This window comes from Dipodomys ordii, unplaced genomic scaffold (assembly GCF_000151885.1).
Source record: "Dipodomys ordii isolate 6190 unplaced genomic scaffold, Dord_2.0 Scaffold15, whole genome shotgun sequence".
Classification (NCBI taxonomy): domain Eukaryota; kingdom Metazoa; phylum Chordata; class Mammalia; order Rodentia; family Heteromyidae; genus Dipodomys; species Dipodomys ordii.
In genome coordinates this window covers 12,671,569-12,682,105 of record NW_012267231.1, presented here as the reverse complement: position 1 = coordinate 12,682,105, position 10,537 = coordinate 12,671,569, and the positions used below count along the sequence as shown (strand labels likewise).

The 10,537-nt window shown below is 39.6% G+C and overlaps 2 protein-coding genes across 3 annotated transcripts in view; one reads left to right on the top strand and one right to left on the bottom strand.

The window, feature by feature from the left end:
• Positions 1–7,442, top strand: part of Nipa2 (non imprinted in Prader-Willi/Angelman syndrome 2) — a 20,299-nt gene extending 12,857 nt beyond the window's left edge. Inside the window, exons 4-6 of the mRNA XM_013012036.1 lie at positions 937–1,027; positions 2,084–2,244; positions 5,777–7,442. Coding sequence (XP_012867490.1) covers positions 937–1,027; positions 2,084–2,244; positions 5,777–6,411 — 887 coding nt within the window. The 3' untranslated portion in view covers positions 6,412–7,442. The remainder of the gene's footprint in view (positions 1–936; positions 1,028–2,083; positions 2,245–5,776) is intronic.
• Positions 7,443–9,197: 1,755 nt separating this feature from the next.
• Cyfip1 (cytoplasmic FMR1 interacting protein 1) overlaps positions 9,198–10,537 on the bottom strand; it is a 66,453-nt gene continuing 65,113 nt past the window's right edge. For both annotated transcript variants that reach the window (XM_013012034.1, XM_013012035.1), the window contains exon 31: positions 9,198–9,955. In XM_013012034.1, coding sequence (XP_012867488.1) covers positions 9,791–9,955 — 165 coding nt within the window. In that variant the 3' untranslated portion in view covers positions 9,198–9,790. The remainder of the gene's footprint in view (positions 9,956–10,537) is intronic.

Below are 10,537 nucleotides of genomic sequence, written 5' to 3'. Positions count from 1 at the left end.
TTGAGCCACAGCGCCACTTCTGGCTTTTTTCTTTTTGCTTATGTGGTGCTGAGGAATCGAACCCAGGGCCTCGAGCATGCAAGGCAAGCACTCTACCACTGAGCCAACTTCCCAGCCCCTGTGATTTAATCTTGTGGCCTTGTGTTTGCCTAATACTCTTACCACTTGAACCATGTTCCAGCCCTTTTTGCTTTAGTGAGGCTTTTGTAACAGCTGAGATCTCCAGCAGGACTCAGGAAGGTCCTGTGTGCTATGGCCTTGTCTGCCTCTGTTTTCCCTGGCCATATCTCTTTGCTGGGCCTAGTGGAACCACTCTGCTACCTTTGGTGTTCAGACATTGCCAAATATTTGCACCCAGGGTCTTAGTATTGCTGTTTCCATAGCTTGCCACACTTCATTTCAGACTGTCCAGGTTTCCTAATCCCAGAGATCCTTCTCAGTGTTGGATGTAGTCCCTTCCTTGTTAGCATTTTGTTTTCCTTTTGTTGACAATGGGACCATGTGTTTTCTTTTGTTTGCCCTCACTGAAATGTAGTTGCATGAGCGTATTGTCACTGTTTTTGTCCTTCCTGTATTTTCTGTTCCTAGAATCTGGCATATTGTATAAGTTGGACTTTAAAAAGGAGCAGCCATTTGAAAATCACTAGAGAGAAATTCTGCCTTTGTGTTAGTGTTGGCTTCTCTTAGTTGATTTGTGTTTGTTGTCCTTAAAAATAAATGCCAACTTAAATCTTTTTTTTAATGTAAACATAAAACTAGAGCTTTAACTTAATTAAGTTAAAGATATGTGTTGTTTCCAGATGACTTGGATTCTGCATGTTGGTAATTTCAAAACCATAACTCTTAGAACTATAGGAAAGAATATGGTTGAAATAATATGTAAGCCATTGCATGTACATTTTAATCTGAAAGTGTTCTTGTTGTCCATCTCTTAAGTGGGAGCAGGTGAGGTGGCCAACTTCGCTGCATATGCATTTGCACCAGCCACACTAGTGACTCCGCTAGGAGCTCTCAGCGTCCTTGTAAGGTAAGAATGTGGCTTCATCTGTAAGTAGTATTTTAGTAAGTGAAATAGTGCTTGTCACATTTCTTTAGTGTATATTTGAGCACCCTTGAGGACTTTTGTTTTTAATACTATGTAGTAATTTGTTTTTTCAAAGTCACCCTCTGTATAGGGAAAGCTACTGAAGAATGGGCAAAATGAGTTTATACTTTGACCTGTATTCAGAGCCAGCATTAGTGATTCAAGTTTGGAAAACTCAAAAGTTGCCCTTGTCCAACATTTATCATGCAGTGCATTTGGACTTTGATAGCTCATGGTTGGTGATAAATAGATTTCTGTACCTGCTACAGAAAGTTGTTGACTGATAGGAGCTTATGTGCCTCTGAAGACTGACCTAAGGTTAGGCTAACCATTGAAGTTTGGATTTTGATTACTATTCTGATTGTTGATTATAGTTAGATATTTTTATTCTCACCCACAAGAAACTGTGTAAAATAGACAAATTAATAATTAAATGTCCCATTGCCCTTCATTCTTATCTCTATAAATAACATAAAATAATTATGAGCAGATTATATACACGTGAATGTCCATATAAATAGAATGTACCACCACTAGGAATAAGATTGAGCAAATTTGAGACCTTGCTTTGGATATAGATTTTTTTAATGAGGACCTGAGTTGCACAAACTAGATTTTTACTTTGTAAATTTCTCACAGATTTCTTGTTGCTTGGGAGGTCGTTTTGAGAATTGTTCCTGAACTCTTAGGTGACTACAGGATAGATGGGTCGGAGCAAAGACGACAGATGCAGAATGGCGGTAGAGACGACGCGTGCCAACGCAAGTGAGGAGTTGAGCAGAACCAGTCTCAGAGTCCTTGTTACATATAGTTGTATGATTCAGTGTATATTTTCTTTGGCTGAAAGCCAGAATCTTCAAGAGCTCAGTGTTTTAGTGAGTTCAGTAATATAAGTTGTGAGTTTGTTACTTTTTAAAATGAGAACAGTAAAAAAACTAAAATGAAAGCAGTAGCTGATTATTTTTAAATTCTCAACCCTTTTCTCCCTTCTCATTTTAGTGCCATTCTTTCTTCATATTTTCTAAATGAAAGACTTAATCTTCATGGGAAAATTGGGTGTTTGCTAAGCATTTTGGGATCTACAGTAATGGTCATCCATGCTCCAAAAGAAGAAGAGATTGAGACCTTGAATGAAATGTCACATAAGTTGGGTGATCCTGGTAAGAAGAAAGAAAAGCTTCATTTGTTGTATATGTACACATAAAGAGACCCAAGTTTCCTACATAGCTTATGAAAAATAGTAGTGTTTGCTTGCTTTTTTTTTTCCCCCAATGTTGAGACTTGAACGCTAGGCCTCAGTTTTTTAGTTCAGGCTAGCACTCTACCACTTGAGTCATACTTCCTGTTCTGGTTTTTTGGTGATTAGTTGAGAGTCTCACAGACTTTCTGCCCTGGCTGGCTTTGAACTGTGATCCTTAGATCTCAGCCTCATGAGTAGCTAGGGGATTACAGATGTGAGCCACTGGCACACAGCAGATTCTTAGTTAAAGTCTTTATTATTATTTTTAATGGTACTGGTGCTTCAACTCCTGGCCTAGTGTTTGCTAGGCAAAGTGTTCCACCACTTGAGCCACAGCCTCAGACCGTTTATAAGCAGATGTTGTTTTTTGGATAGGGCCTTGTGTTTTTGCATGGGGTTAGCCTCATACTGTGATCCTTCTACCCATCCTTTTATATAAAAGGCCTTCTAGGCACATACCACCACGCTTAGCATGTTGGTTTAGAAGAGGGTCTTGGCTGTGTTTTTGCTAAGGCTGGACTTGAAAGATCTCTGCCTCTTGAGTAGCTGAGATTATAGGTGTGGTCAACTACCTCTGACAGTATCAAGATTCTTTGTAGGCCTGTTTCCATGATCTGTTGTTTTTTAATTTTGTTTTTTAGGCATTTAAACTTTGTCATTTGGCAGTTTTGATGGAATGAAAACATAAGATACTGATTCTAAGTGGTATTTTGGTTTTTTTCATAGTACTGGTGTTTAAACTAAGAGCTCCATATTTGCAAGTATTGCAGGTATTCTACCACTTGAGCCATACCTTCAACCATTTTCACTTTAATTATGTTTCCATTAGAGTCTTGCTAACTTTTTGCCCAGGTTGGCTTTGAACTGTAATCCTTGCCTAACCCTGAGTGGTTTTTTTCTTCAGAGAGAACTGAAATTTCTTCTGACAGGCACATAAGAGAACAGCAGGTCACCTTCACCTTGACGATGTTCAGCTTCTTTAGATCTGGTTTGGTTCCAGTTTACCTTTATTCCTGTTCATTGCCTCTGGCTCTCAGCTGATAACTTTCAGAATCAACTTGGGCCTCTCACTTGGGATCTGTGAACTCACGTGTCTGCTCCTATCAGAAGATGGTGAAATCTGCTCAGCCCTATGGCCACCTGTGATCTTGGCTCTGCAGCTTCTGTGTTCACAAATGCTATAAGGAGAGATTTGGAGTCACTACTCTAGTTTTCTTTTGGGGATCTTGGTCTACTAAGTCTTACCTACTGAGCCACCCCACCTAGTCCATTGAAATGACCATTAGTCTTTATGCCCATGCCTTCTGTTGCTGGGGCAGTTGTCCTGAGATGAGTGTTGAGCTGTTAATCTCTTTTCTTCAAATTTTGGCCCCCTTAAGAGTTGGATGCTTTGATTGTTCTTTACTGCCCTTAAATAAAGTTTTAATATTAGTTTGTTATGGGAGCTCTCTGTTTTGTTTTTATAATTTATACATTCTTTAAAGTTGTTTTAGAGTTCGTGGTTAGCCTGGTATTTATTGTCTCAGGCTGTTAATGGTAGTTTTTTGTTTTTTTGAGGATGGTAGTTGATACATTTTGAACTTTCCCTCTGTTTACTGGAGGGAGTTCAGGCTCTTTTTCTGTTTGGGCTTTTCTAGGTGTTCTTTGACTTTCTGATTTTTAAAAAGTCTAGGTAGCCAGGCACTGGTGTCTTGTACCTATAATCCTATCTACTCAGGAGGCTGAGATCTTATGTTCAAAACCTAGCCCAGACCAGAAAATCTATGAGACTTTTAGCTCCAGTTAACCAGAAAAAGGCTGGAGTTGGGGAGGTGTGGCTCAAGTGGTAGAGTGCTAGCCTTGAGCAATAGCTCAGGGACACAGTCCAGGACCTGAGTTCAAACCCTAGGACTGACACAATCAGGGTGGTCAGATTTCCAGCAAAAATCTTCCACTTTCTTACAGGGGCACAGAAATCCTGTGAATGAAGTGGGGAGGAGGGACTTAACATCTGCACATACACACCTTGCTCTGTTGCACTTCATAGTTTTTATTAGAACATTGATTGTACAGTGGACAGATGTATAATGTACATTCATATTGTGTACTTTAATCAAATTGAGCTTTCTATTAGCCTTTCTTACTTCTTCCTCTCTGATTATATTAACTACCTACCCACCACTGTCTCCTTTCACCTTTTTCCTGTTGGCTTCCATACCAAACAGTGCCCCCTTAACACTCAGGTCATGTTTCCTGTCCTTTTACTTTTTATTTTCCAGAGCTGAGGAACGAACTCAGGGCCTTGCACTTGCCAGGCAAGTGCTCTTCCACTGAGCTAAATCCCCAACTCCATGTTTTCTTTTAGTTAGACATTTCTCATATTTCTTTTTGAGCTTGCTAGCCCTTAGAGTAATACTTACATGATCACCTGGTCCTCAGTCTGCTTATGGACAGCACTGTCTCAGGAGGGAAAGTGGCCCATATCTGCACAATTGGGAAAGGGTCAGGCATCTCCTTGCATCTTGAATGGACTTGTATCCAGGCTCTGTGTTCAGTTTTGTTTCTTCCCTGCTTCATAGCATTTTATCAGTAAAAATCCGTGTTGTTGAATTTGATTGCTGCTGATACAAGGGTGAGCTTTCTTGGATCTTGTATATCATTTATGAGTTAGCGTCTGCTTTCTGACAGGCATCAGAAACATTGTCCTCCTACAAAATATTGTTGCTATCATCTCCTTTCTTGTTTCTCTATATTTGCTTCTTTATAGTGAAGTTTGAGGAAGGGACAGTCTCATTTCCATGATTTTTCTCATCTTAAAATACAAGTGTTTATATGTGCTGTGGGCAGTTGATAACAAATGCTGAGAAGAGCGCATGCCTCTGTGATGCACGTTGGCTATTAAGTTGGCTTCAGTTTTCCAATCATCTAAAACTCCAGCATTCAAGACATAACTGTCATTCTGTTACTTGTCCTTAAATATTAAACTTGATCATAACTCCTCTGCACATATAAATCATTTTGAACACTAAAAATACATGGTGATTTCTCTTCAGCTAGCTCAGAACCTGTTCTGATTGCCTGTCCCCTTTCCTTCCAGGTAGGCACATTTAGGTAGGCAGATGAGGCTACTTAAAAAATACCAATGGTTAGCTGAGTGCTAGTGGCTCACTCCTGTAATCCTCGGTACTCAGGAGGCTAAGATCTGAGAATCATGGTTTGAAGCCAGTCTGGGCTGAAAAGTCCCCATGAGACTCATCTCCAATTAACCACTAGAAAACCAGAAGTGGCGCTGTAGCTCAAAGTGGTAGGGCACTCATCTTGAGCAAAAGAGCTCACGGACAGCATCCAGGTCCTGAGTTCAAGCCCCACCACTGACAGATCATCCCTTTTTTTTCTTTCCTACCAAATTTGTTTTCAGTACTCTTCTGTTTCAGAACATTTGATTAACTACATCTTTTCTTTGCCCTTTCTAGGTTTTGTGGTCTTTGCAACTCTTGTGGTCATTGTGTCCTTGATACTAATCTTTGTGGTAGGACCTCGCCATGGACAAACAAACATCCTCGTGTACATCACAATCTGCTCTGTGATTGGAGCATTTTCCGTCTCCTGTGTGAAGGGCTTGGGCATCGCTATCAAAGAGCTGTTGGCTTCGAAGCCAGTGTTGCGGCATCCCCTGGCCTGGATCCTGCTGCTGAGCCTTGTGGTCTGTGTGAGCACACAGATTAATTATTTAAACCGAGCTCTGGACATATTCAACACGTCTATCGTGACTCCCATCTATTATGTATTCTTTACAACTTCAGTTTTAACTTGTTCAGCTATTCTTTTTAAAGAGTGGCAACACATGCCTGTTGATGATATCATTGGGACTTTGAGTGGCTTCCTCACTATCATTGTGGGGATATTCTTGTTGCATGCCTTTAAGGACGTCAGCTTTAGTCTTGCAAGTCTGCCTGTGTCTTTTCGAAAAGATGAAAAAGCAGTGAATGGCAATCTCTCTAGTATGTATGAAGTTCTTAATAATAATGAAGAAAGCTTACCCTGTGGAGTTGAACAACACACAGCTGAAAATATCTCCCGGAGAAATGGAAATCTATCAGCTTTTTAAGAAAGATACGATTAAAAGGTTAATCTAGAATTCTGTTATAAAGTGATTTTGAGTATCAGAATGTGTCCGAAAAAGCATTGTCTTCAGTGCTTCTCTAAAGACAATCTTTTTAAAAGTTTCATTAATTTGGACCAAGAAATTACTTTTCTTATATTTAAAAATGGTAGTTTAAATGAGGTCACTTAAGATGACCCCAGTTCATGGCTGATTTCTATTAATATTGTATTATTGTAGAGGTATTTTACATTTTGATTCTTTCTCCAAAATCTAAATGCACTAATACAGTTTTAAGTCTATAAAAATGCTTTATTTTTTCATTGGTGATGAAAGTCTGAAATGTGTATTTGTCATCCCAGCCTATCAGTCCCTGACCATACATGACTTTTTGATTGTGCGAAAGAACAAAATTATCCCAATACATTATCCTCTGGTTTACCTTACCTATCAGATTGACTCCTGTTTGGTGAATTACTTTAATTTTGAAATATAAGGCCAAGAAAATCTTCGCTTTACCATTGAAGAAAACTTGTTAGCAAAAGGGATAGGATCCCATTCAAGGTCACATTTGTGGTGTGCCAGCATTGTCTGGTTTCCTGTGTGTTGCATCTGATGGGCTTCTTCAGGAAGATCTCCCCTTGTTCATTGAGTATGCCCTCCATGTTCAGGGCCGAGTCCCACTGCAGCCTTAATTCGTTGGTCGATGCCTGGAATTACCATTTTACATCAACTTTTGTACTTTCATAATGAGGTAATATATTGCAGACCTTTTAACAACACTGGGAAATGAAATCAGAAGACCAGTGTACTTAAGTTAGCTCATAAAAAGACAATGAAACGAAGTCCGGGTACTTAGAACAGACTTCAGTGTTGATGATATGTTATCTTTGTACCAAATATTTGAGGTATATTTTTTTTACTGTTACGTTTTTGTCCTTTAGGAAGTGTTTATGAAAAATTTGTGGAAAATTTCAAATCCATACGCATAAAGACAGGACAATAAACAGCATAATAAGCTGTTTCACATCCACTTAGTTAATAGTTGGTTTTTATAAAAAGTATTGGCAATATATCTTCCAGTCACCATCACCCTTCTAGATCAGAAGCTCAGACCTGTCATGTCTAAGGCTGCATGGTGGCCTATCAGGACTGAGCCTGCCCAGTCTCCTGTGGCAGCAGTGCTCATACCCCATACAGCTCTCTAGGAGCCTCCATTGGGGCAGACCAACTTCTATAAATGAAACAAATCCCTCTTCTACAGCTTTGGTTTCTGGTGGTACTCCAAGAATCTATTACATCTTTTTAAAGCCGCTACCCCCCACTATATTGAGGATAAAACAGGGTCTCAGGTATGCAAGGTCCGTCCTCTACCACTAGGCTCTCCAACGTCCCCCCATGCAACTTTTAATACCATGGGTGTATCTTTACATTTCCATAGATACATTGTATATCTGTCGTACTGTCTTGCCTTGCTTGTAAAAATGGAATTCTCACCTGAGTATCTTCATTGAGAATGCATAGGTTGGCATTAACCTTTTGTAGCACTTGAAATAATGTATATAATTACTTTAATTGGCCTATCATTAAGTCTTAGGAAGCTTGTAAAAATAGTAACTTTTTTATTCTATCCTTCATAGAGTGGACACAAATACCACTCTCAAATCTGTAGGAGAATTGAGCATCGAACCCAAGATTTTGAGGTAAGTTTTCATAAATACTTGTTACAAAGATCATGTAACAATTATTGTACAACAGAATAGTTCTTGTACTTCTCTACCATGCTTGAAGGGACTTTGGTATTCTCCATCGTGGATTTTACATTTTTGAGATGTGGGCTCATTATATGTTGCCTAGGTTGGCCTTGTACAAGCTTCTATTAGCTTCTCATGTAGCTGTGAACACAGGTGTGTGCCACACACCAAGCTTTCCATTCTTAACCATTTTTAATCTATTTTTCATGTCTTAGTAGTAGATTTTTAAAAAACCTAGTATCTTAACCAAGTGCTGGTAATTTTAGATACAAGGCTGAGATCTGAGGATCTCAATTCAAAGTATGTGAGACTCTTCCAGCAAAAAGCTAGAAATGGAGATGGGGTGGCTCAAGTGGTAAATCCTTGAGCAAGAAAGCTTAGGGCGCTGCTGTCCCGAGTTCAAGCCCGACTACCATCACAGACACACAAAAGCAGAATCCTTCCCCTGGACAAAGGTTCACCATTTCCTTCATTCTCCAGTTAGTCACTTAAAAAAAAAAAAAAAAGTGAGGCTGTGGCTCACTTTAGCACAAAACCTAAAGCTGAAGGACAGTGCAAAGGCCCTGAGTTATTACCACCAAAAAATAAAAATCTGGTACGTGTCTTCTGACAGAGCTTATGAACTAACTCGAGCCACAGAAGACAACTTACTGAGCAACCCAGCAGCTGGGAAGGAAATCTGAGGGTATTAGAAATAGCACCCAAGTTTTCCTTAGTCCTATTGTGCAGCACTCCCTTATCCAGACTAATATTTTCCCATACTGGCCTCTAGGTCACAGAGGCCATGGTGTAGAGGTACTTAATGTGCCTCCTTCATGTCCAGAACAGAGCGGTCAACAGCTGTGTGTCTGATTGGCCTGGCTTTCCTTTCATCCCTGTTGAAACCTAAGTATAAAGTTAAACATAAGTGCCAGTAGTAGTCATATTTTAAAGATGTCAAGATTTTGACCTGAACTTGGTCTGTAAGCCTGGATGGAAAAAATACCACCCACTGCTCAGGCCTATCGGGACAGGTTGTGGTGAATGAATGAGCATAGAGAGGTTTCATTAGTTTTATTTCTCTAATCAATAAGTCATACCTTACAAATGAACATTTTTATTACAACCGAGTTTAGTGAAAGCAGGGGAAATAAGTTCATTAGGATGTTTTGAAACACAGACACAAAAGAGGGACAAGGCCAGTGACTTAGAAAAAAGACCGAAAGACCATCAGAACAATCTAAACAAAAACTAAGTAGTTTAACAGTAATTGATACAGGAGTTTAATACAATTAGTTGGTATTAAGTTAATACAATTAGTTGGTATTAAGTTTCTTAAGGGATGAATGAACTCAGCAGCATATATGACATGGCTAGCTGCTTAGAAAATAGGAAAAATTAATTTTATAAGAACATGATGGCATTGATCAGCAGCCAGTGTTTTCAGACTTCCTAATTACCAAAAGCATATACAATTATAGTCTAGAAAAATAAGTCAATTTTATAAAAGCTTTTAGGTCAAAAAGCACCTCCTTGAACAGGTACAGAGATACTGAAAAATAGTCCCTAAAAATTTCCACCCAATGGTTTATGGAAAGATAAACATGCCATCAGAATCACTAAATGCTGTGGGCTTGGTCCCGTCTGTATCCTCAGCTGCTGGCCAGAGACTGATGGATGGGCGGCTGGAAGCAGCGCACGTGCTCTACTGGAGTGCTCTCACCATCCCCCGACTTCAAGTATTTGTCCAGGATGGTGATAATCTCATCATTAAGAATCTGGAACTTGCGGATCCTCTCCACCATCTTTTTCAAAGGCTACAGAATATAGATCATGGCATATTACTATTCACACTTGTACAAGTCTTCACATATAAAAAAGGTCAGGATTTTCTTGGGTCGTGATAGCAAACTATTCATATGCAGTACCAGCTTTTAAATGACATTGGAACAATGAACATATTTTCCACTTAAAATATTTCTCTGTTCATTTTACAGTGGTCAGTGGATTTGTAAAACTTAGCATATTCATTCAACAATCAGCTATTCGAAAATTATGTAGCTGGGCACCAGTGGCTCCTGCCTATAATCCTAGCTACTCAGGACGCTGAGATATGAGGATTGTGGTTCGAAGCCAGCACATGAGATTCCTATCTCCAATTAACCACCAAAAAGTCGAAAATTGAACTGTAGTTCAAGGCAGAGCACTTGCCTTGAACAAAAGAGCTCAAGACAGCTCCCAAACCCCAAGTTCAAGCCCTAAGACCAGCACACATACACAAAAATTATGTGCCAAATGCTGGGACTGGGGCTAGGAAGGTGGCTCAGTGGTAGAGCGCTTGCCTTGCATGCCTGAGGCCCTGGGTTCGATTCCTCAGCACCACATAAGCAAAAAGAAAA